This window comes from Mustela erminea, chromosome 6, assembly GCF_009829155.1.
Source record: "Mustela erminea isolate mMusErm1 chromosome 6, mMusErm1.Pri, whole genome shotgun sequence".
Lineage (NCBI taxonomy): Eukaryota > Metazoa > Chordata > Mammalia > Carnivora > Mustelidae > Mustela > Mustela erminea.
Window position 1 is genome coordinate 107428293 of NC_045619.1, and position 26882 is coordinate 107455174.

The following is a 26882-nucleotide window of genomic DNA, read 5'->3' on the forward strand; positions in this document are numbered from 1 at the left end:
CAAAATAAGATGAACTGTGGTTAATAAATGCTAGGATAAAACAGAAAGGCCACCCATGAAATTTAAGTATTCATTTATTTAAGGTCTTCTTTGATAAGGTTCAATTATTTCTACTTTTAAAAATTGAACAATATTTTATATATGATAAAAGGCACAGAACTTAAAATGTTTTGTTTGATGAACTTTGGCAATAATACACTCTCAGGTAATCAACCACCCAAAACAATACCTAAAACATTGTCATCCTCCTTACCAGACAAAAACTATAGCACTTCCACCACCAACCCAGCAGACGCAATCATTTTCTGCCTTCTATCACCATAGATTGATGTTGCTTGTTCTTAGACTTCATATAAATGGGATCATACAGTAGATGGCTTTTTTTGCTCAAGTTGTTCTTGAAATTCATCCACGTGTTGAACGATTGGTAGTTCATTCCTTTGTGTGTGTGTGTGTGTGTGTGTGTGTGTGTGTGTATAAAATAATGTCAGCTTTTAAAATTTTGGCCACTCTACTAAGTTATGCGGTATCCTCATAATTTGCATATCCATCAAATATGTGATAAGTATACAAAAAAGTGCGCAACAATTAGTTATGACAAAATGCAGATTAAAACCACAGTGGGATATCACTTCAGAACACCTAGAATAGCTCAAGTTAAAAGGAACAGTGTTAAGTGTTGACAAAGATATGAAGCAATTGGAAAGAGAATAAATAGGCACACAACTTTAGAAAACTGTTCGGCAGTATCTCTTAAGGCTAAACATCTTTATACTATATATAAAGTGGTTGGCAAAAACGCAAAACAAATAAGTGCATATATCTACCTAAAAACCATGGGCCAGAATCCTCATGGTAACTTTATTCACACTAGTTCACAACTAGAAATAATTCAGAAACCCACCAGCAGGAGAATAAGATAATAGATTGCCCTATTCTGATGCACTATTCTGTTGCTACACAGCAACAAAAATGAATAAGCAATTGATACAAACAATAACTTAGAAGTTCCTGATGATTATTATTGAGCATCTCTTTATTGGCTATTTATATACCTTCTTTTGTAAAGTGTTAAATATTTAGCCAAATTTTTAAAAAGATTTATTTATTTATTTGAGAAAGAGAGACAGAGAATGCAAGGGAAGGGGCAGAGGGAAAGGGAGAGAAACAGACTCCACTGAGCACAGAGTCCGATGTGAGGCTTGGTCTAAGGACCTTGAGATCATAACCTGAGCTGAAGTCAAGAGTTGGACACTTAACTGACTCAGCCAGAGCCCCAAATATTTTACTAATTTTTAAATTGGGTTGTTTGTCTCCTATTATTGAGTTTTAAGAGTTACTTATACATTCTGGATGTAAGTACTATGTCAGATATATGAAGTGTGAATATTTTTTCCCCATCTGTGGCTTGCCTTTTCATTTTCTAAAAGGTATCTTTAGAAGAAGAGAAGTTTTTGATTTGATGAAAAATTTCCCTTTTGAAGGGGTACAACTTATCATTTTTATTCTTTTATGGTAAATGCTTATAAGAGTCAATTTAAATCTAGTGTTTGGTAATACTTGTTTTTAACCATTTTTGATAGACTGTTATAGATTTAGTTGCTTCCATAAACATGAAAAAGAATTTATTTAACTCTCAATAAAATATCTATAGCATAAACCTTACTGTTCAAGCACATGATTGTGGTTTAACAGAGCCATAAGGCCCTATAGCTCTGGGGTTAAAGCACTGGTCTTGTTTAACAGGGCCACTAGAAATTAGGAACATAACCTGTTTTCAAGTATCAAAATTAAAATACCAACTTTGGCATAGTAAATAAATTTAAATGTCAAATTAGAATGTCTCAATAAAAGTAAAACAATTTGAAGGAAAATTCCATAAAATGTTTTTTAAAACTTAAATTTTTGTAACGAACTTTCATATAAGTTTAAATTAACATTTTCCCACATTATATATCTCTTCCTAGAATTATTACATTTCTCAAGATGAGGATACCTGAATTCTCACAAACTGCACTTTCTAGGAACTTTTAGGTAAATGCTACTACTATCTATATCAAATCAACCTTGAGGAACAGAGGAATGCTTATGTAAGCTGCTGAAATTATTTAGTATTTCGAGTTTCTATCCAGGAACCACCCAGAGCTTTAAGTTATGTTTATTGTCTGTTTGATAATGCCCTAAAAGAAAAAAGACTGATGAATAGTTGTGAAATTGTTGTTTCGGCTTTATAGGTTGCCTTGAATAAAGCAATCTAATAAAAACACTTCGGTCTCATTGCAAATATTTAATGGGACACACTTAATGCAAGGAATTAAGTGTTGCAGGGGAGTAGGGCACTTGGCTTGTAGGAGTTTGCACCCTAATAGAGAAACCAAGACATAAGGTAAAATATAAGAACTAGTAAGTGCCTGTTGTATATTTCCAGCTCAGCATTTAGATTATTTTGAACATTTATGTTTATGTATCTGTCTTGTTTGCTAGTGTAGTTTACTCTAGGAGGGAAGGAATGTGTCTTATCCATTTTTGAATTCTCAAAACCCATTAGAGTATGAATCAGTATCAAGAGACAAGTGTCCAATAAACACTCACAAAAGTCAAGTTAAGAGTATATGTTGCGGCAAGAAATCACAGCTAGATAGAAAATTATAAAAACATTAGGGAGAGGTCCAGTTTCAGTTGGGTTTTGAAATATGAGAATTTATATGGCAGAGATTAGTCAGGGCGAGAGATTAGTGAGGGTGAGTACATTTAAAAGCATGGAAATAAGAAAAGAGTATTCTGGGAAAGCATTTAGTTGTGTTTGGTTAGAAGACAAGTGTTTAAAAGTAATAGAGGACGTGGCTGGACAGGTAAATTGGGACCTGACTATAGCAAGCTGTAAACACGTGTAAAAATGTTTACCTGGTAGGCATTTAAGATTTTGAGCAGGAAAGTAACCTGATCAGACTTAACACTCTAACAAGATAAATCTAATAGTGGTTTTGGATGGAGGGGACAAACCCATTACAAATTATAAAGCTACTGCTATATCATCTTTTTTTTAGGTTTCTGAGCTCAATTTGCTAGTATTCTGTGTGTGTGTGGTAAAACACAAATGACATGGAAGTTACCATTTTAACCACATTTAAGTGTACAATTCAGTGTATTAAGTACATTCATGATGTGCACCTATCAGTACCATCCATCTCCAGAACTTTTTCATCATCCTGAGCTAAACCTCTGTACCCACTGAAAACTAACTCTCCATTCCCTCCTCTCTCCAGCCCCTGGTAGCCACTATTCTACTTTCTGTCACTGTAAATTCAACAATTCTAGGTCCCTCATGTGAGAAGAATCATACAATATTTGTCCTTTTGTGTCTGGTTCGTTTCACTTAGCATAAAATCTTCAAAGTTCATCCATGTTAGAGCATCCATCAGAACTTCATTCTGGTTGAGTACTACTCCAGTGTACGTGTATATACCACATACTGTTTATCCATTCACACACCACTGAATATTTGGGTTGTTTCCACATTTTGGTTATTGTGAAAAATGTTGCTATAAACATTATTTTGTTGATGATTTCTTTTATTTATGTTAATGTGAGATATCAGTCTATAATTTTCTTTTCTTGTAATGTTTTTGTCTTGTTTTGGTATCAGGATAATGTTGCTCGTAAAACAAGCTGGGAAGTATTTCTTCTATGTTCTGGAAGAGATTGTTTAAAATTAGTATTATTTCTTTTTTGAATTTTTGGTAGTATTTACCAGTGAAACCATCTGGACCTAGAGTCTTCTTTGTTAGAAGGTTTTAAGCTACAAAGTTAACTTATTTAATAGATACGGGATTATTTGTGTTATTTACTTCTTTAGTACATTTCGGTGCTTTGTGTTTTTCTAGGAATTAGTCCATTCATTAACTTGTCAAATTGATAGACATGGAGTAGATCACAGTATTTCCCTTATTATTTCTTCAATGTCTGTGGAGACCCCCACTCTTCCATTCTTGATACCGCTCATTTGTGTCTTTCTTTTTTCTACCCCCTTGTTGAGTCTGACTGTGGTTTTACCAGTTTTACTGACTCTTTTCAAAGAACCAGGTTTTTTTGTTTGTTTTTTAAACATTTTATTTATTTATTTGACAGAGAGAGATCACAAGTAGGCAGAGAGGCAGGCAGAGAGAGGAGGAAGCAGGCTCTCCACGGAGCAGAGAGCCCGATGCGGGGCTCAATCCCAGGACCCCGGGATCATGACCCGAGCCGAAGGCAGAGGCTTTAGCCCACTAAGCCACCCAGGCGCCCCAAAGAACCAATTTTTATTTCACTGATTTTTTCTATTGTTTTGGGGTTTTTTTGTTATCATTGATTCCTGGGTTTTTATTTGTTTCTTTCTTCTGCTTCCTTTGGGTTTAGTTTGCTTCTCTATTCAAATTTCTTTTTTTTTTTTATAAAGATTTTTTTTAAAATTTATTTGACAGAGAGAGATCACAAGTAGGCAGAGAGGCAGGCAGAGAGAGAGAGGAGGAAGCAGGCTCCCCGCCGAGCAGAGAGCCCGATGCGGGACTCGATCCCAGGACCCCGAGATCATGACCTGAGCCGAAGGCAGCGGCTTAACCCACTGAGCCACCCAGGCGCCCTCTATTCAAATTTCTTAAAGAGAAAGCATGAAGTATTCATCTGAGAGCTTTCTTCTTTCTTAACGTAGGTATTTGATGCCATAAATTTCCCTCTAAGCCCAACCTCAGATACATCTGATATATTTTCATTTTTATTCAGCTCATTTATTTTCTAATTTGTCTCCCTCCTTGATACATGAGTTACTTAGAAGTGTGTTGTTTAGTTTCCAATCATTTGGGGATGTTCCACGTATTTTTCTATTACTGATTTCTGAGTTCAAATGCTTTGTTGTCAGAGAGTATACTTTGTATGATTTCAATTTCTTCAAAAATTTTAAAGTTTGCTTTATGACACATGATGAAGTTTTTCTTGGGGTATGTTCCATGTGCACTTGAGAAGAATATACATTCTGCTCTTGTTGGATGGAATGTTATGTAAATGTCAATTACATCAAGTGAGTTGACAGTGTGGTTTGGGTTTCTATATTCTTGCTGTTTTCTGTCCATTTATTCTATCAAGTATAGAAAGTAGAGTACTGAAGTTTCCAAGTATAATTGTGGGTTTTATTTCTTTTATTTCTATTACTTTTTGTTTCACATTTTTGGAATCTCTGTTATTAAGTGCATACTAATGATTGCTATGTATTTTGGATAAACTAACCTTTTTATCATTATGTCATGTCCTTCTTTATTGCTGGCAGTTTTCTTTGCTCTAGTGTTTACTTTTTCTGATATTAAGAAAGTCACTTCAGCTTTCTTTTTTTTTTGTTTTTTGAAGATTATTTATTTATTTATTTATTTGACAGACAGAGATCACAAGTAGGCAAAGAGGCAGGGGGAGGCAGGCTCCCTGCTGAGCAGAGAGCCCAATGCGGGGCTTGATCCCAGGACCCTGGATCATGAGCTAAGCTGAAGGCAGAGGCTTAACCCACTGAGCCACCCAGGCACCCCCAGCTTTCTTTTAATTAGTATTTTCATGGTATATATTTCTCCATCCTTTTACCTTTAACCTATCTATATCATTACATTTAAAGTGGGTCATGATTTTTTTAATCCAATCTGAGAATGTCTTTTAATTGGTATGTTTAGACCATTTACATTTAATGTATCTAATATGGTTAGATTTAGATTACTGTTTTGTTTGTCTTTCCTAAGTTTGGCTCTGCTGTTCTCTCACTTCTTGCCTACTTATGTATTTTTGAAATGTTTTTAATATTCTAATTTATCTATTGGTTTCTATAATCTCTTTGTATTTTCTTTTTTTAGTAGTTGCTCTAGGAATCACAGTACCTAACTTTTCACAATCTACTACAGTTTTCATTTTACTACTTCAAGTAAATGTAAGGGCTTTATACCTATACAGGTCCCCTTACCCTTCCTCTTTTATTACAGTTGTCACAGATATCACATCTACATACATTAACTCACCTCCTGACAACATTACAACTTTTGCTTTCAGTAATCCTGTGTATTTTAAACATCTTGAAAGGAGGGATAACAATTATTTTATTTACCTATATTTTTACTGTTTATGTGGCTCTTCCCAAGGCATCCTGCAGTTCCAGCGTCCCCTTTGGTATCACTTCCCTTCAGTCTGAAGAACTTCTTTTAGCATTTACTTTAGAGCAGTTTAGCTGATAAAGAATTCTTTGAACTTTTCCTTCTCTGAGGATGTATTTAATTTCACCTTCATTCTTTTTTTTTTAAGATTTTATTTTATTTATTTGATAGAGATCACAAGTAGGCAGAGAGGCAGGCAGAGAGAGAGGAGGAAGCAGGCTCCCCATAGAGCAGAGAACCTGATGTGGGGCTCGATCCCAGGACTCTGGGATCATGACCTGGGTCAAAGGCAGAGGCTTTAACCCACTGAGCGACCAGGCGCCCCTCACCTTCATTCTTGAGGAATATTTTCACTGGAAATAGAATTCTAGTTGGCAGTTCTTTTATTTCAGCACTTTGAAATGTTGTCCCACTGTCTTCCAGGCTTTATGGTTTCTGAAGAGAAATCTGTGGTCATTCAAAACATTGTTCCTCCATATGTATCAATTTCCTCTGATTGCTTTCATGATTTTTTTTAAAATTTATTTTTGGCAGTTTATGATGTTTAAGAGGCACGGTTTTCTTTGTGTTTATCCTGTTTGGGGTTCATGGAGTTTCTTGATTCCATATATTTGTGTCTCACCAAGTTTGGAAAGTTTTCAGTTATTATTTCTTCAAAAATTTTCTAAACAAGACTTTTTCTCCTTTTGTTGTACTCCAGTGACACAAACTCAGACCTTTTGATATTGTCCTACAGGTTTCTGAGGCCCTGTTTTTGTTTGTTCTGTTTTGTTTTGATCGGTTTCCTCTATATTCTACAGGTTGGATAATTTCTACTGATCTGTCTTTGAATTTGCTGACTTTTCATTCCTTTGTCATCTCTATTCTGCTATTAAGGGTCCAGTGAATACTGTATTATTCAGTTCCAAATTATCCATTTGGTTCTTTTCATACCTACTTCTCTACTGAGAATTTCTCTTTACATTCATTTTAAGAGTATTCAGTTTTACCTTATGGAGCATAGTTATAATAACTGTCTTGAAGCCACTGTTTTATAGTTCCAACACCTAAATCATCTCAGGGTAGTGAATACTGGCTGGGTTTTCCTTGAGAGTTGATCAGATTTTCCTGGTTCTTTGCAAGATTAGCAATTTTGGACTGTACCAAATGTCCCAACATTTTGAGATTCCAGGTACTCTTAAAACTCTCCAAAAGTTGTTTGTTTTGTCTGAGAAGGTGTCCAATTCATTTAGGTTTAGATAGGAAGTTCTCTCTTGCCTTTTATGGGAAATGGTTCCCATGTCAGTTCCATTTCAAAGCTGTGTCTGCCATATATATATATGCCACTTATGATGGTGGTTTATATTTTAGGTGAGTTCTCAAAGACTTTGCTATGTCTGTCTTTGTTACATGTATGTGAACCTCACTGGTGAGATCAGGACTTGTGTCAGTTCATAATCAGAATTAGGAGATCTTATTCAGCTTTCTCCTCTAGAATCTGCCCAACTCTCCAGCTCTTAGGAGCCCCTTTCCCCAGACCTCTGGCTATAAAGTTAAGATGTTTCTGAGTTTTGGCTTATCAGAGTCAGGCAGTCTGCATAGTTTGGGATGCTCACAGGGTGAAGCAAAAGAAAGATAAAAATATATAATGGGACCCCCCCATCCCACTGCCCCTACAAATCTTTAGACCACAGGGGCAGTGGTTTCCAGTTACTGTGGCAGAAGCAGGATGTTTCTTGGGATCTTTAGGTGACTATGTCACAACCATCATTGGCACAGTGGCAGTTCAGCTTTGCACTGCAACTGGCTTCAGGGTAGGGCTAGGAGAGAAAAAAGGAGGAAAGAAGGAGACTTTTTTCATACTTTGTAGCTTACAGTAGTCCATTTCTCCAATTCCCAAACTAAAAAGAGGGGTTTCTCTTAGTTTTTGTTGTTCTTGTCTTCTGCACCTTGGCCCACTCTTGAGTCTTGAGATAAGAAAAGAATAAAATGCAGAAATTTACCACTATACTGAATGTTCTTCAGATTTTGATTTCCCTTCCCAACAGGCCTGTTGTTTACTTTCAGAATCTTCACTTAGTTGCTTTTTGTATTTAGAACTCTTAGTTCTAAACAATGAGAGAGATGTCTGATAGTGAACTTATATTTTGGCTGGTGCTGGAAGCTTAATCCCTTTTTGTTATAAGGTGTTATGAAATACCTCCAAGTAACAGGTAATGAAAAGCCTGAACTGGAATGAATGTGGGAAGGGAAAGGAGGAGAAAGCAGTAGAACCACTACAATTGTCTCAGAAAGCTTCAGTTAACTTTACTATTACCAAACATGCTAAAATATAATTCATATGAATAATATTTAGCCTTACAAATAACCTGTTACTACAAATGAGCACTACAGGACTTCAGCCCTGCAGCTAAGGAAGTTATACTTTTGGGGATATACATAAGTTTTACTCTTGAGTTAATTTTTTTACAGAAATAATGCTATACATGCTAGTGCTATATTTCATATGAGCATCATTATAATGTTACTGGGCAACTCTTCAGTATGTGCACAATAGGCTAAAAAAGCACTTGTTAGTTGACTCAGAAACCTAACCACCAATTAAAATGTTGTTTTTATGAATGTTATTCTGCTATCCAATTTTTAAAATTTGATAACTATCAAAATAATACATGTACATAATTTAAAGTCATATACTACTTATATGATTATTTTAATCTGCAGAGCCATATAGTATAATTTTTTCTTTCTTCTACAATATTTTGTATTCCTAGGAATTAAGAATTGACTCCTTTTGTTGTATTTTTCTCTCCCTCTCCCCAATGTTTCTAATGTTTCTATAGCATCACCAAACTTTCTTAACAAGAAACTATAAATGTCCCAACAGACTCAAAGTATTAGTTGTAAAGTTTTTCTTGGACACCCTTCCTGGAGCCCTTTATCCTTATATTTTAATTTAGACTGACTGATCTTCTGTTGCACAGGGGTCATTATGGGATTCCTCTTGATCATTGTTCTTAGAATTCTTTTACCTCTAATCACTGTTTGGATCCCGTTTCCTGGATGGCTTATGTATCCATCATAACAGGCCCAATTATGCTTCAGTAACAGATGACCCCCAAAATCTAAATGACTTTCAGTGATAAAGATTTATTTTTTGTACACATTACATGTCCATCATGGCTCACTTTACCTCTTTGTCATGTTATCTTCATTCTAGGACCCAGGCTGACAGAGCAGCCTCTGCCTAGAACATTACTGGTCATCATAGCAGAAGGAAAAGAGACATGGTGAATCATGAACTAGTTCTTCAAGTATCTAATCAGAATGATACAAACTACTTCTACCCACATTTTACTGGCCAAAGCAATTCACATAGCCATACTTGAGTTCAACCCTCCTGGAGGGTGCATCAGTGGCGGGGGCTGGGGGGCAAATCATGTAGTCAAGTCTGACAAAACAGAACAGAGATATATAATCTTCTGCAGGGAAGATTAATACATTATGAATAATAAAGCTATCACAGCATGCCTTCCTCTTTCTTGTTTCTTCCATCTTTTTCATGAAATGCATCCTCCACCCTTGTAGGTTTAGTCTCTTTTTATTCCTTTATTGTCATTTCAACAGTTTTAGGAGAACCACAGGATTGTATTCAATATGCCATGTTTTACCAAAGTCCAGCAATTACTTTAAAAGGGAACTTCTAGGACATTCATTGCCTATTTGAAAGAGGACTGACTGTAATTATCATTTTCATTTAAAATACCATATTCCATTGTTTATAACAGTTTTTCCTAGAGCCTACAAATGTCAATAAAGGATTTAAATTCTATTTCTTTCTGAATACAAAACTACCCAATATGGTAAATTTACTTTAAAACTGAGGCAGAGTTTCTAAAACAAGTTTGATCTTAAATACCTTGATTTTGCCTTTTATCACTTCCTCCAAACTCCAGGTTTATGTCTGCAATGAAATCAAGCAGCTTAAAAGAATTTCATCTGACTCCTGTAGCCACAGACAATGGTATATTCAACATGTTGGTCTAACTCTGAAATCTACCTGCCTCTGCTGTCCGTACTATCTTAAATCTTATGATATATTTGGGAAAATACAAGCTTATTTAGCTATGAAATGGAAAATACAGGAAATGGTTGCTAAAGGGCTATAACAGAAAAGAAATGGTCAAATTCAGCTTTTCATTATATTAGTTTTTATTTGATATTCTCCTCTCTAATAACTAAAATATAAGAGATTCTCAACTTAAAGAAAAACAAACTTGTTTTTTAAACTTTGGAGTGTGCAATAAAAAGATTAAGTATTTCTTAAAAATTAAATCTTGCTCAAATGTGTCATTCATATGTATTAGTACTTTCACTAGTTGGGCCTGGGCTTTTGAAGTAAGACTTTCTCGGGGTACCTGGGTGGCTCAGTCAATTAAGCATCTGCCTTCAGCTCAGGTCATGATCTCAGGGTCCTGGGATGGAGCCCAGCATGGGAGAGGGAGGGCGCTGCTCAGTGGGGAATCACCTTCTTCCTCTGTCCTTGAACCTCCCCCCGTCAAGCAAGTTCTCTGTCTCTCTCTCTCTCTCAAATAAATAAAATCTTAAAGAAAATAAAATAAAAAATAAAGTTAGGCTTTCCCAGTTCAAATGCTATTTTCATCTCAAAATTGTCATGGACCCTAATAAATGACTTAAATCTCTTTAATCTCAGTTTCCTCCTTTATAAAACAAGAATAACAGCATTTCAAGAAAAAGTTACAAGAGTTAAATAACCCATATAAAGCCTTGATGTAGTGGCTGGTGGACAGTAAATGCTTAATAAATATTTGTTGAATAAATGAATTTCTGTCCTTAATTAACATCTACCTTACATATAAGTTTATATAAGTCAAACCCAATTACAACCAAGCTTAAAAACCATAAATCTTTTAATGTAATAAAACCATGTATTTTGTGTTTGGTCAAATTCAAAGTTATTTATTTATTAAACATCCTTTTTTTAATTAAATGAAGAAATTTTAAGATTTTTACTCCTTGATTTTGATCTTCTAAGTTCATCTAATCCAAGACAGGGATAATTGTCTCCCGAGATATAAATTTTTTTTTTAACTTAGTGAATCTAAAACAGTCCATGAGAAAATTCCCCACAAATCTTAAACAACTCTACCTGTTAACATATGGCCTATGACATACCTAGGCCAAGGTGAAATGTCAACACTAGATAGAGAAGTTCTTGATTATATAGGGGTACAGAGTGTTAAAAACCTTTTTTTTTTTTTTGGATTTTATTTATTTATTTGACACAGAGAAAGAGACAGCAAGAGAGGGAACACAAGCAAGGGTGGAGGGAGAGGGAGAAGCACGCTTCCTGCAGAGATGCGGCGCTAGATCCTAGGACCCTGGGATCATGACCTGAGCCAAAGGCAGATGCTTAACTACTGAGTCACACAAGTACCCCTTAAAAACCATTCTTGAGTGAAGTTGACTTCATTGTTCAAAGGATGATCTATATGTTATTAAAGAATATAGGATTATAACATAAAGTAATTGAATTCTCTAGAAACATTTGAGAGGTACCTGAGACTTTGAAAGCAACCTGGGGTAAACACTCCTGTGAACCTTTGATGGCAGAGAATGAAAAGGCTTTTACAAGTAACTAAAACTAAAGACTATGGCTGCAAAGGCAATTAGTACCAGATATTAAGGAGAAAATAAAAAGCAAATAAACCCAGAAAGGCAAATAGATCCATTCCCTTCCATTCTTTGCTCTTCAACTGATTTCATTCCTTTCTTATGGAAATTCATTAGAAATATTTTGTTATGCATCCAGAAGGCTGCTTTCAATTTGCATTCATGTTTAATAGTGCAGAGAACAATACAGATGATGTAGGAAAAAGTGGGGAAAAAAAGCACAGAATTTACAGGTTTCTGTCAGGTCTGTCATCTCATTGAGCCTTACTTTTGTCATATGCAAAATGACAGTGAAAATGTCTGCCCTACAAAGTTGTGATTATGAAATATGGTACAATAAATGAAAATGCCTAGAACAGTGCTGTTCAACAGAAATATAAGGTGAACCACAAATGTGAGCCACACATGGAATTTTAAATAAAAAAAATTAAAAGAAGCAGGTGAAATTAATTTTAATAATATATTTTATTTAATTCAATAGATTCAAAATATTATCATTTCAACAGATAAATCAATATAAAATTATTAATGAGATTTTTTTTAACATTCTTTTTTGGTACTAAGTCTTTGCAAATCAGTGCGTATTGTACACTCACAGCATAGCTCAATTCAGATTGGCCACATGTCCAGTGCTCCGTGGCCACTCGCAGCTGGGGGCTACCTTATTAGAGAGCAGAGGCCTGGGGCAGAGGTGAGGCTTTATATGTTTATTACACCTAAACTCTATTTCCTACCAGATAAACCGTGTGGGACTTAGGAAAGGTATTTTTAAAAATCAACCACATTAAAGAAAGTTTGTATTTTTATATTTTTGATATAGTATGTGATATGATATATAATCTGTAATATGGTGATAAGAATTTAAAATAAAATATTATCTATATTGACTAGACCATGTATTTATCCAAAATGAGAACCAAAAATGATTATTATAAGTCATTGATATTCATTTATTTTATATTTATTTTTGTGATTATTTGACACATTCTAATAATCTAAAAAAATAAATAAACCTGACATATCTACAAACATACAAATAATTCAAATAACTATAAACTACAACTGATTTAACTTCACTCCTAGCAAAGAAATGGAGTACAAAAACAAAATATTTCCCTATATTACTAAATTTTTCACTTCACAGGACTTACCATTGGTTAAGTCATGTTACAGTTTTAATGGCTTTTTTCTCATAAAAACTTAACTGTAATTCTCTAAATAACAGATGACCACTTATGACAACCTGATTATATATGAATATAATCATAAGTTAAAATGCTACTTTATTTCAAAACAAAACAATTCACTGGTATTAAAGCATTAAATATTATTTGGATTACACTGATTATTAAAATTATACTGAATAGTATATAGTTGCCAAATTCTTGTATCTTGATCTCACAAGCAGGGTGGAAAATGTATGGAAAACACTTCTTAACTGCCAGGTCTTTCTGAAAGTTATGCACAAAGCACAGATCACGGGCAGGCACATATGATTTATTTTTAAGTATGCTCTCGTTTTTTCTGTGTATGGAGATGCTCCTGCAGTTCATGTATTTTTCATCAAATTTTCTCTGGGTTGCCCAACAGTCCAACACAAGTGGTCATACAATCACAAGAATAAAATGGAGAGAGACTACTGAACAGGCGATTGCTACACCTTGTATCAAATCAGACAAGGACCATTTAGTTACCTAATATAACTTCAACATTACAAAGTTTACAAAATTCGTAATGACCAAAACTCTTTGGACTCTGGTTTTTCATTTACTAGGTGTTCAAAAGATGGCAATCTAGAATATTGCCCTCTTTTTCCAATAACCTATCATGATGCTAGGTCAGAGGTGATACATAAGGAAATAGTGCCACTAGCTAAATCATCAATTCTGTGCCTGTAGCACCGCCTATGTGTCTGTCTCTCTGCAGTATCCTGACCAAGAATTTGTCTCATTCAGTCATACTCAGGTTTAAAATCTCTGATGGGTTCATACTACAAACAAGTCTAGCTGCAGAAGACAGGGTTCAAATACTTAAACATCATCCTAGTCACATTGTTTTCACTGAAACTTTCGTGAGGTAGGAGCAATTCCCTTAACTGGACTTGCGTATTTCCTAAGTTAACTGATGCTGACACAAACACAAAGACATCTACTGTACAATTTTAAACACTTGGCCAAACGCAGAAATAAAACCACCCAATGCATTAAGAAAGACTCACATCTGGCATTTCTGTAGAGAAGGAAAGGATCCTGGAGCTGGAAATCCAGGTCTTTAGTAATGGGTTCTGTCCTGTTTTCCATGCTCAACCTATTCATAATGGTGAACCCATGCTTTGGAGAAGCAGACCTAAAAATCGCAAGGGGTAGGGATGATATCAAAAGACAAATTATTCCACAGAAGTACACTTCAGTAGAACTAATATTTGAATATGCCTCTCAATCTTTTTGTATGTATATACAGCTTTGTGCAGACTGTACACATAAAAACCAATGATTCTTTACTATTCGCTAACAGTACTAATGTACTAATTCATGTACTACTTCATATGTAATATATCCAGTGTGACTGCCCTTGCTGTCCCTTTAGCAAAAGCAAGTCCTACTTATTTAGCTATGTGTATATAGGTATCTTGCTTCCCTCTCTAGGTTGTAAATACGTGCAGAAATATTAACCACTTAAAAAAATTACTGACAGATACTTCTAAAGAATCTTGAGTGCACATCACAATCATACGAAAAAATTTTTCATAGAAAATGTTAGTGTTGGGGCGCCTGGGTGGCTCAGTGGGTAAAGCCACTGCTTTCGGCTCAGGTCATGATCCCAGGGTCCTGGGATCGAGCCCCGCGTCGGGCTCTCTGCTCAGTGGGGAGCCTGCTTCCCCCTCTCTGCCTGCCTCTCTGCCTACTTGTGATCTCTGTCTGTCAAATAAATAAAAAATTAAAAAAAAAAATGTTAGTGTTGGTTTGAAATTGAAGCTGTAAAATCTCTTAAAAAAATGATGCCCCTCTGGGTCAATGAACCCATGATGAGATACAGTACAATTAAAAGATCATAGAATTTAATTCAAGAATCAGCTATTTTGTCTTCCTCGTAAAGGAAACAACTTCATAGATAAACTACTATAAAAGTTTTTCCTCCATAACAGTGTGTCATTTAGTGACTTTTTATTTTTCGTTTCAGTGAATAAAACCTTCAGTGCCTACTCTCTGTCAGGCAGAACCCAAATTACACAGAGTGTAACTCTAACAACTACATGTGCATTTGTCTACTCTTGGGTGACAGCCATATAGTAATCCAACTGTGCAACTTCTGGTGACAAATGAAACACCAAATGCTTCTACGCTGAAACTGAAGCAAGCAGAATTCATTTATTTACTTTAAACTAGGGCAGCAGGGTAACCAACCCACAGAAATGTTCTGAGCGATAGGAAGAAAAGGTGTTTATGTTTCAATTTTATTTCAAATTAGCCATTTGATGCTACTAACGAAGTAAAATACAGCTACAGTACTACTACAGAATTTTGAGACCTCCAAAGTTAAACTTGATGGAAGCCAATCCTTGACTAACTTATTTTACAAAAAGGTAAAGCAGTGGTGGGCAATATGATCAATATTAGAGTCACAATAATCATTTCAACTTAAATTCCAAGGAAGAAGGAAAGAGTTCCCAAGATCTCTCACACAGAGGGTCCTCTGGAAATGTCAAGTTCAAAAATCACCAGTGGGTGTCTCTATGAACTCTCTATTACAGAAAGCAAGCCATGGCAGGAAATAAAGAAAAAAATTTTTAAATGGGATTAGGCACTTCTATACAGAATCAGAATTTGATTCTTCAGTTATTTCATTATCACAACAGGACCTCACCTCTCTAATGGTATGGTTACTATACCATCTCATAATTTATAAAATAGGCTCGGGGATGAATGTGCCAGTTCCTCCAAAGCAATATCCATAACAGAAGTCAAAATATTATCACCAGCAGCCCCATTACCTGTACTAAAAACTCCCCTCTGACTTTTTTTTTTTTAAGATTTTATTTATTTATCAGGGCGGGGGGGAGAGAGCGAGCACAGGCAGACAGAATGGCAGGCAGAGGCAGAGGAAGAAGCAGGCTCCCCACTGAGCAAGGAGCCCGATGTGGGACTCGATCCCAGGACGCTGGGATCATGACCTGAGCCGAAGGCAGCTGAGCCACCCAGCGTCCCACCCCTCTGACTTTTATGAGCTTTCTGTCATTCTCTACTGAGGAAAGACCTCAACATGTTAGAATCTGGCATCTATCTGATGGCCCACCCCCGGGCAAGAGGGGAGATGGGGAAAGCTCCTATTCTAGAGGAGTTAGATTTGGGGAAGAGTTTAAGGAACAAGGAAAGAGTTGTTTCTCTACCTATGGTTGAACTGACAGTTCCATTTGGAACTCAGAGTATATTAAGAAGTACTTGAAAATGCAAACCTTCAATTGGTGTGGGTACAAAAGAGAAAATACTTGTATAATTTGTTAATCTTTTGCAGTCAAAAAGAGAGAGAGAGAGAGAGAGCGCACCTACTAAAAATCCCTAAAACCAATCATTAGCATATATTAATACACCTTTTCTTCACTTCTCAAAGAGTAATACTTGTATGAAATGAATGAGAAATGCACTGTGTGTGTGCGTGTGTGTGTGTGTGTGCTTGGTATAAGTCGGAGTTTATCTGTTTGGTTTTCTTTTCACATTTGAAAATTCTCAAGAGTAGTCTATACTCAGTGGTATGCTCTGGTGTTTCAGAATGTTTTAGAACATAATGTAAACCAAAGCAGCCAATGGCTCTTAGGCATTCCCACCACTTTTCTAATAAACCAACCTCCTCTACCTACCCCAATGGTCTTGCCCATCTGTTCCTTTCTTTCCACTCCCACAGTGGCTTCCGCCTCCACTGACACACTCTTCTGCCATCCTTGCACTGGGCCTGCAACCCGCCTCTCTGCAACATTCTCATTTTGCTTGTGTCTATATGGCTGACTTTTCTCTGTATCTCTGGTCGTGAAAACTCAACCACTAGCCCTCATCACTTTCTTCTCCTTCAGAGAACACTTGTACTCTCATGGCTTCAATGACCAGTTTAAGGCAGGTGACTCGAAGCTCTGTATCCCCATCCCTAACCTGGCCTGTGGAACCTGGCAGCTCATTCAAATGCCCTGATACTACACCAAAATCATTATTTCAAAATAAAATTATCTTCAAACCAGATTCTCCACCTCCTTTCTATTCTGCTTATGGTTCTTTCATTCTTTGTCTTCTATTTCAAAATCGTAGTTGTTTTTTTGTTTTTTTTTAATTTCATCATTCCTTCAATATGTGCAATCTTTCAAGAAATTTGTTCAGTCTCAGCTTCTACCATTCTAGTTCATACTCTCATCATCTCATATCTACTCCACTGCAATAATTTTCTCATTGTTCTAAGTCCAACTTCTAGAACCAGTGCGTCCTCATAATGCTAATACACTGACTCTCCTCACATACTTTGCCATAACTCTGTTATTTCCCTGTTCATAAACCTTCAGTGACTCCCTACTGCTAAGAAAATAAATTGCAAAATCCCTGGTCTGACATTCCAAGCCAGCAAAATCTCTTTACCTTTACTGTCTTCTAACTGATATAAACCAGGATAAATTCTCTGCAGCCAAAAGTCGTTTTCTTTACTGTCCCTTCACCACACTAGGTCGTATGCCTCAGCTTTCTCCATCCTTCCTGCTGAGACAGCCCTTCCCTCTCTTCTGTGCAAGAGCTACCTTATTCCTGAGGCCTACTTGAGATGCACCAATTCGATAAAGTCTTCCATAATCACAGAAGCCCATTCATTCCTTATAACCTATCAACTGGAGCTAAGAATAGGCTATCCATTGGGACTTATCTTTATTTTTTGGTTACTTTTATTTATTGTTGGGGGGGATGGTTTACCTTTAAACATGAAAGGGTAAAAAAAAAAAATGTGTGTGTGTACATGCACACACATGCATTTTCTGTCTTCCCAATGAAGCTGTTAGCTCTAGAAGAGTTTGTACTAGCCCTTTGTATTTTATCTTCGTCCTCCAACTGAAAATAATGGACAGTTTACGTGAATGTTTATACGAATAAAACATTGAACTATTAAGACAATATGCATACTATGTGATATTAACAATTTCTCATACAAATGACAAAAACGTGAATTTATCAAATTTATCCTGAAATATACTCTATTAACTATATAACAGAGGACTAAAAGACATCTTTAATTTTGGAGCACACTTCTTTAAAGAATCAATGACGGGGGTGGGGGGAGTGACCAATAAAACCTTTTTCCAAATAGTAATTAAAATATCTAATATTCTTAATAGTGTACTTCTAGCTTCTTGCCAATGCATTATATTCAAGGACTCTGTACTACTCATTTGAATTAAAGGATAAATATTTAATACTGTTTTAAAAAGAACAAAGTTCTTCAATACTGGAGTTTAAATTACATTCTGAAATTAGTATTTCTCACACTATACCAGGTGACATTACTCAGTATTCCCTTCCTTGTATCACTAATAACTTCAAACCAAGATTCAGGTTTTTTCACTTCTCTGTGGAATAAAACTACATTTGAAGAGCAACACAACCAAATTAAAATATTCTTTGAAAGACTGTCAGTTTCTTCATAAAAGTAAAATATTCTTACCTTGTGTAAACAAATAAGGTTCCTTCCACATCAGTCTTTTCCTAAAAAAACAAAACAAAACAAAACAGCAAAATGTGTATATTCTCTTCATTAATAGGCACTTTCACAGAAGTTAGAGAATAGTCAGTTTTAAGTAAGGCCAAATCCACTTAACAGGAGGGTTTATTCTTAGGGAAAGGAGAAAGGCAGGTTTTCAGCCAGGTTGTGGCTCTGCTCATTAGGCAGCAGGAAGCAGTCCTTCTACTTTTGTCACTCACGAAATAAACCATCATTCTCTCTCTTTACCAAAGACAGGGACAGCAATACACCTCTGGCTAAAGCAATACAAAAATAAATACGCTCCACGGATTTCCTTTGAAAGAGGAGATAAGTGTGCTGCCTTGTCCTCTACCCTGTGACCTGGATATGTGGCTGCAGAAGTCACTAGTGTCTGCATTTCATTATCCCCCTCTTTATTTTCTCGGTTCATCTTCTATTGCCATATCCTGTCACCAAGGAGAGCAGATCTTCTGTCAATAAGCCGACTTTGACTACAGCCCAGAAGAGAGCAACGATGCGGTAGTTTTCAGACAAATTAATCACCAACGTGGTGTGGAATATTTAGAGTCTCTATCGGATCTTTGAAATCAAGTTAGAAACATTGCTAAGCTAGGACTCAAGAAATCTGCCTGAGAGAAACTGGTTAAGTGGTAAAGTGAAAGTGATGAACTATCATTTCAGTTCATTTGGAAACGCTCTCTTCCATCTCTCCGAAGACAGGAGCCCAGGCCCTGGTGAAAACGTTCCTTAGTACAATGTATACTTCAAAAAAAAGTTTCGTTTTAGCTAGTCATTAGATTATTATAATGCAGAATTTAAAAGGTACATTTGCTACTTATACGGTTTAGTTTCCCCATTCTATGTAACCTAATATTTAATTATTAATCTCTATTATGAAAATTATTCAAAATTTAAGTACTCTGTAGTTTTGGGGGGAAATACACTCTTTAAGAACAAGGGTATATATAATATTAAATGATAACTTTTTAAAGGCACATAAAACATTGGAAGCATGACCCCCTCACATGTTCAAGTAATTTCGGCAATTCTCTTGGTCACCTTACTCCAGTGGGTCTTAAGGTATAGACCCCACATTGGCAGTATCAGCATCACTTGGGAACTTGATGGAAATGCAAATTATTGGGCTATGCCCCAGACCTACAGACTCAGACTACAGGGGTGATGTGCAGCAGCCTCATGTTCATTAAGCTGTCAGGTGATTCTGATGTGAAAACGGCTGCCTCAGTTAAGTAACATTCTCTGCCCAAAGAACTGTACTAGGAGTCCTGAAATCAAAATCCATTATGTCCCAAATTATGTCAAACATCATCAAACACTGCTTTTTTTTAATCAATTTTTTTAAGATTTTATTTATTTATTTATTTGACAGACAGAGAGCACAGGTAGGCAGAGAGGCAGGCAGAGAAAGAGGGGGAAGCAGGCTCCCTGCTGAGCAGAGAGCCTGAAGCGGGACTCGATCCCAGGACCCTGAGATCATGACCTAGGCTGAAGGCAGAGGCTTAACCCACTGAGCCACACAGGAGCCCCACCAAACATTGTTGTTTAAGGGCTAATGGATATTAAATTACTTAGCAACAAGAATTTTACTCCTCATAGTAGAATATGTAATTAGAAATAAAGAATTTATAACAGTTAAAACAATTTTAGTCAATCTTTTCTCTAATACATACACATTGGTAAGATTACAGTTCATCCTTAAAATGGATTTATTATAAAGTTTGCATAAATCACTTCAGCGTCCTGTGAAAAATATCCTTACTTCTCAAGTGTGGCCCTTTCCCACTATGCTTTGAAAAACAGAGTCGAAATGAAAAAAAAAATACAACAAAAAGATACAGAAACATTTTGACTTACCTTTCCTCGTGTACACAAACATGGTTAACTCTTAACTGTTGAGAAATCTATATGCTGGGTGCACTTTAAGTGGTAAGAATTACCTAAACTGCCACAATATTAATCACTGAGAAAATGGCCTCTATAGAACAATAAATAGTACCCAAACAGTCTAAAATTTGTAGCCATTCCTGAAGTTCAACCACTACAGTTGGCAAGTATTTACAGTCCACAGAACCTTCAAGAATAAATGTGTAAAAGTTAAATATCCTGTATTATTTGCTACTTTAATAAGAAGCTGAAACAGAGATACAGGTTAAGGAACATGCATCACGAGGACCACTTGCTGCAAGGCCAAACACTTCTGTTCTTCCAGTATTTGACCTCAGACTTTTTCATCTTAGCGATCCAAACACATAAAGCTAATAGCTTTTGAGTTGCTTCCCTTCCTCCTGAAGTAGCAATGGAAACTACCTTTTCTTTAAAAAGAAAAGAAAAGAAGACTTCATGCCCAATTTCAGTTTTGAAAACCCAGAATCAGAAATGTAAAAGGCATGTCCTAAAATTGTCCTCCCAACTTGCAACATGCAATTTATTTTGATTCCACATATTAGTGAACTCAAACAATATCAGTACCTTTCTCTGACTTATTTCACTTAGCATAGTGCCCTCAAGGTAATGGACCCCACCTCTTCATTGAAAGTGTTAAAGAATTTGTGGCCTCCTTCAACTGCAACAGGTTCTTAAAAAGTTTGAAATTCCCCGACTGGCGCAGGGCAGACTCCCACAGCCCAATACCACAGGCCTAGCCTCCCTGTAAATAAACATCAAGCAACAGCTTTCCAGAGTTTTCTTTGGGATCCAGACACATAACTGGGAAAGTCTGTACAAACAAAATCCACTGTGTACTTTGCCCACCAGGAGCACTGTCGGCAGCACTAACGTGTACAGGGGATTTCTTAAATCTTGATTATGAATACCTGGAATGGGATTCTTGCCAGGTCACATGGGGCTAACCAGTTTATTATTCCATGTCTCTGTTTCTTCACTGAAGAGAGATAACTAGCCTGTACCACTCAGATCTTTTTTTTTTTTTTAAGATTTTATTTATTTATTTGACAGATCACAAGTAGGCAGAGAGGCAGGCAGAGAGAGAGGAGGAAGCAGGCTCCCCACTGAGCAGAGAGCCCGATGTGGGGCTCGATCCCAGGACCCTGAGATCATGACCTGAGCCGAAGGCAGAGGCTTTAACCCACTGAGCCGCCCAGGTGCCCCCACTCAGATCTTTTGATTAAAAAACATATTTTAAGTGCTCTATTATACCCAGATAAAAAGGGCTCTGGGAATGTAAATTATGATCTATCAAGGTTGAAACAGCTCAAACTGATGCATTTTCCTAGCCCCTCCGGTGTTATCCAAGGGCAACCAGATTTTTTTTTTCCCCTTTCAGGGCAAAGCTTAGGTTTGGGGTTTTGGAGTATAGTTAGAACAAGTTTTTATTAGATCCTCCAGGCAAGGAGGACTTCTATGTTAAATTATTAGTTTATAGTCCTGGGGAATTTTGGCTAGAATTTTAAAAGTACAATTTAATGATTCAATATTACACTCTATTATAAAATCTAACATGTATTAAAAAATTAAGCAGATCAAAATTTAAAATAGTAAGATGGAATATAAAATTGTGTTAGTTGGCAAATTATTGGGACTCGGTACAGCATTTGACACTTTTGAAACCACCCAAAGCAATATCTGTATTACTAATTATCTATGTTAACACAATAAAAAAGTAGGCCTCCACTTATCCCCATAAACCTCTCTCAATCATGCACATAGCATGTAAGTCACCTATGAAGTCTTTAACAGAGCAATGCCTGGACTTCACATCCTGAGATACTCATCTGGCAAGTTACTCTTTTTAAACCCCCAAGTGATTTTGATACACAGGAAACTGAAAAACACTAGCTAGAAACAGGACAACAGTCACACTAAGGCAGTTTCTCAAGCTCAGCACTTCTGACATTTGGGGCCAGATAAATCTTTGTCATGGCGGCTCGTCCTGCATAAAGGATATTTAGCAGCATCCCCAACCTCCATCCTTTGGATGCCAGTAGTATGTTCCTTCTTAGTGTGACAACCAAAAATTCTGGTCACTGTGCCAGATGTTCCCTGGAGACGAAAGCAAAACTAGCTACGAACCACTGCTCTAAGGACTGAGAGGTGAAAATCCATTCTTCAAATGACATGTAGGTACTTGGGGGGAGCAGTCTTTCCAGATTATGAATGGGAAGTAGTTCTGTTAAATTCCTATTCCAGGCATGACATAATCTTTCTTAATCCTTCCTTCAACCACCTCATTTTCTGTCTACCCTTCATTCCTAATACCTCCTGCTCTGAATGCCTGAAGTCATTCTTCATCTATTTCAGTGTAGTAAGAACTCCCCTTCTTTACCTCCCATCTGCTTTCTTGCATATACTTTCACTTCCAATTTCAAGAATGTTCTTTCTGCTTTCAGTAGGTTTATGTTCAAAAGGCTCTCATCCAGAGGCCCTGAGTGATGGCGTATGGAGTCAGGGGTGACAAACTGTTCACCCTCAGCAATTGCTCTGCATCTGAACTAGGTCTCTTTTTTCTGGCTACCACAGCCTTGAAGATTAGTACTTTGAAAGAATGACCTTTTACTGAATGAATTATGCCCTGTCTGAAGGCAACAAGTCCAGGAAGCAGGAAAACATAACTCCTGTAAATAATGCATTGTGACACTTCTACCTTTTGATGAGGCTTTAGAAGGACTTTACTGGCTATCTAATAAACCTCTAACTATCTGAACAGGTATCTATCACAAAGATCCTGTCAAAAGCCTATAGGAGACAATTGTTTTCCAAGAGGAATGCTGTCCCCTACATGTTAACAATTTCTCAAGATTCCTCAGACTCTAATCCCACTGTTAGGTAGGCTCACATTACTGTACATCTGACACTTTATCTCCCACAAAACTACCTTGACAGAATTAACACAGTATGCCTTTGGCATCTTCTTATACAGCAGTGTAATAGCAATGCAATATGTAGAGTATCTTTGTATTTTTTCTAAATTGCCACTGATGAAATCACCCAGTACATTGCTCTATGTTCCTTACATAAAGACCCAGGTGACAAGTTCCCCCGAAAATGAGGAGGAAATAAGTAAGCTCTGTGCTGACCAAGTGTTACAGACTGGTGAATATTAAAGACGTCTCCCCGTTTTCCTTTTCTGCTTGACAACTAGGAGTACAGACCTAAATTCCTTGCTCTGTCCCAGCAAAATTCCTAACTTAAGACCTTGGGGGTAATGGGTCGCCTGGGTGGCTCAGTCCTTAAGCGTCTGCCTTTGGCTCAGGTCATGATCCCAGTGTCCTGGAATCCAGGCCTGCACCAGGTTCCCTGCTAAGCAGGGAGCCTGCTTCTCCCTCTCCCACTCTCCCTACTTGTGTTCCCTCTCTTGTTGTGTCTGTCAAATAAATAAATAACATCTTAACAAAAAAAAAAAAGAACTTAGGGTAAAACTATTTTCATCTCTCCCATTCTAGGGCCTCTTTTTAAAAATCTTTTTACTGGGGCGCCCGGGTGGCTCAGTGGGTTAAGCCGCTGCCTTCGGCTCAGGTCATGATCTCAGGATCCTGGGATCGAGTCCCACATCAGGATCTCTGCTCAGCAGGGAGCCTGCTTCCCTCTCTCTCTCTCTGCCTGCCTCTCTGTCTACTGTGACCTCTCTCTGTCAAATAAATAAATAAAATCTTTAAAAAAAAAATCTTTTTACTTCTCCTAATTATTTTCAGGTGAGTTTTTAAATTACAGAGTGGTCAAGGTCCACACTAGAGAGAAGTGGGCTATGTAAATGAATGCAAATGTTAAAAAATATATTAATTTGTTCAATATGCATGTTTTCCTTTGATTGAATTTTGATGTCTTAGAGAATACATTTAAAAATCACCTGAAATTCATTCATCCTGGCCCAGTTTTTTATACTGTTTTCCAACTTATTTTAAAATGATGGATGGTTATGTAATGGATGGATTATTATTTGGGACAAAAATTATTATGAGGAAAAGAAAAATTACATTTCCCTCTATTCAAGTGGGTTGTTACAAAATTTCACACGCAGTAATTGCTGCAAAGGACTGAAGTGTCTTAGGCTCCTACCCCACTGTAATTGTGAGGAATTTCACAATTTCATCCCATTGCTATTTATTGGGTTTCTGCTTTGAGAAGTGCACTAAATAATCCGGCTCCCAAACGGACTCAAATTTCAAACTCATTTGAAAGGCTGTGGGTGTAACGGTATCTCCAAGAGAGGCAACCTCCTTCGAAGTGTTAGACCCAGCCCCCATTTTGTCCTCTATTTGCCGATGTTTGCTCTTTTCTCGGTTGTATTTCCTGAGTTCACAAGTCCAATTTCTCCCCTCTGCCAAGGTCTGACTCCTCTTCGTCCCATCTAAGACTGATGTTTCAGAACCAGAACTCGGCTTTTTCCTTCGTCCCCTACCCTTGCCTCCCCTACAGCCACGTTTCACTTTGACAGAATCCTGCTTCACTTTCTCAAACTACAGCAGTTTTCCGCCCTCAAGGCATTAGGTCCCCCTCCTTCCTTCAGCTCCGGGTCCCGTCCCTGATCCGTCTGGTATCCCCACGTGGGGTGTCGTAGATATTTAAGTCTTTTCCCCAACTTCAGGTGGCTTCTCAGAGCGGCTTCCCTCTCCCCCAAAACCCCCGGCCTAGGGGTCTAGTTGCCACAACTTCGCTCAGGCCGCGATCACCACCATCCACCTCCATCCACCTCCAGAACGTCAGCGTCTCCTGCCCCTCACTGGGTTCTGGAGCCCCGAGTCTGACGACCCCGTCCCCACCCTCGCCATGCCTGCACGGCCCCGTCGCGTCCGCACGCACCCACTCGTTGGCCCGATGGCCGAAAGTGTACAGAGCCACCTGGCTGGCCACGTCCACGATGCGGTTGATATAGGGGTCGTGGCGCTGCAGGGCCGCCAAGCTGATATCGCGCCCCTTTCCCACCAGGCCGCCCGCCGCCACGGCCGCCATCTTCCCTCCCTCCCCGACATCAACCCAGGGTTGTCGGAAGCCACTCTCAATAGATCGCAGAACGAGCGAGCCGCCTCGCAACCGAAAACACGCGGCGACCGCAAGGCCGAGGAGGCCTTCCTTCTCCAGCCATGCCCCCGCCCCCACCTCCGGTGACGGACGCAAGACATTACTAATCGATGGCCGCGCTCCAGCCCCCGACGATCGTTGCCGGGGGCAACCGCAAGCCCCGGCTAGAGGTCTGAACCACCGTCCCCTTCCCCAAGCGCTGTTTTCTTCTTACGTGAGTCTTGGAGCTGCACGCGGGCTTGGGTGTATCGCTTGGATGTGTTCGGCGCCTTGGAGTGTCTTTGGCGTGCAGTGATCAAACCTGTAATAATAAATAAACGTCAAAAACTAGTAACTGAAGAGAAAGGGAACTGTGATTTCTGTATGTACAAACACCCAGTGGTTCTCAAAACACGGAATTCCCCCGGGAATTCCAGAGACCCTTTCAGGGGTCTGCCATGTGAAAACTATTTTCATGACAATACTAAGATTTCTTTGCCTCTTTCACTGTGTTGATATTTGCACCAGTGGTGAAAAAACAATGGGGAGTAAAAAGTCAGGCGCCTTAGAGTGATTCAAGGCGGAGCACCGCGGCAAAAGCCAGTGTCGCTTGAGGATGTTCTTCATAAAGCACTAAAAATTATTAATTTTATTAGAATTCAGCTTTTTGCTTCAGTTTTTAAAGATTTATTTTTTGAGAGCGAGAGAGCGAACGGGTGCGCGAGTGGAGGAGGGCCAGAGGGTGAGAATCTGAAGCATGACTCCCGGCTGAGCCCTGATTCCCCGAAAGGAGCATCCCCTTCATCTCCCCACCTTGAGATCAGGACCTCAGCTAAAAAAAACCAAGAGCCCCTGGCTCAACCAACTGAGCTACCCAGGCGCTCCACACTTTTTAAATTCTGTGTCAAAACATAAGAAGTATGTGCAAAGCACCTGTGCTGAACACAGGAGTACCACATACTCGTCCCTAGAAAACCACTTCTGTGCTTGAGTTGCAAGCAGAACTAATATTTTTATTTTCACGGGACACTATTTTTACTTGAAAGAAAGATGGACTAACTATGGTTATTCAGACAGGTATTCGATAGGCATTTTTTTTTAAAGATTTTATTTATTTCTTTGACAGAGAAAGATCACAAGTAGGCAGAGAGGCAGGCAGAGAGAGAGAGAGAGGGAAGCAGGCTCCCTGCTGAGCAGAGGGCCCGAGGCGGATCCCAGGACCCTGAGATCATGACCTGAGCCGAAGGCAGCGGCTCAACCCACTGAACCACCCAGGTGCCCCTCGATAGGCATTTTTTCGAAAATAAATCATGTGCCTCTGTCACTTCCAGGAAAACAAGGACCATTATCGTT

General features: G+C 38.0%; 2 protein-coding genes across 25 annotated transcripts in view; one reads left to right on the plus strand and one right to left on the minus strand.

Moving 5' to 3' along the window:
- Window positions 1-25625, minus strand: part of DCP1B (decapping mRNA 1B) — a 55023-nt gene extending 29398 nt beyond the window's left edge. The window contains exons 1-3 of one of the 2 annotated variants that reach the window (XM_032350008.1): window positions 25332-25623; window positions 18516-18556; window positions 14050-14177 (exon numbers count right to left, since the gene is read on the minus strand). In XM_032350008.1, the coding sequence (XP_032205899.1) occupies window positions 14050-14177; window positions 18516-18556; window positions 25332-25481 (319 nt within the window). In that variant the 5' untranslated portion in view covers window positions 25482-25623. Of the gene's footprint in view, window positions 1-14049; window positions 14178-18515; window positions 18557-25331 lie in introns of both variants that reach the window. The other variant, XM_032350009.1, reaches the window with a different exon arrangement.
- Window positions 1-26882, plus strand: part of CACNA1C (calcium voltage-gated channel subunit alpha1 C) — a 732665-nt gene that overhangs the window by 8121 nt on the left and 697662 nt on the right. The gene's annotated exons all lie outside the window — the stretch shown is intronic.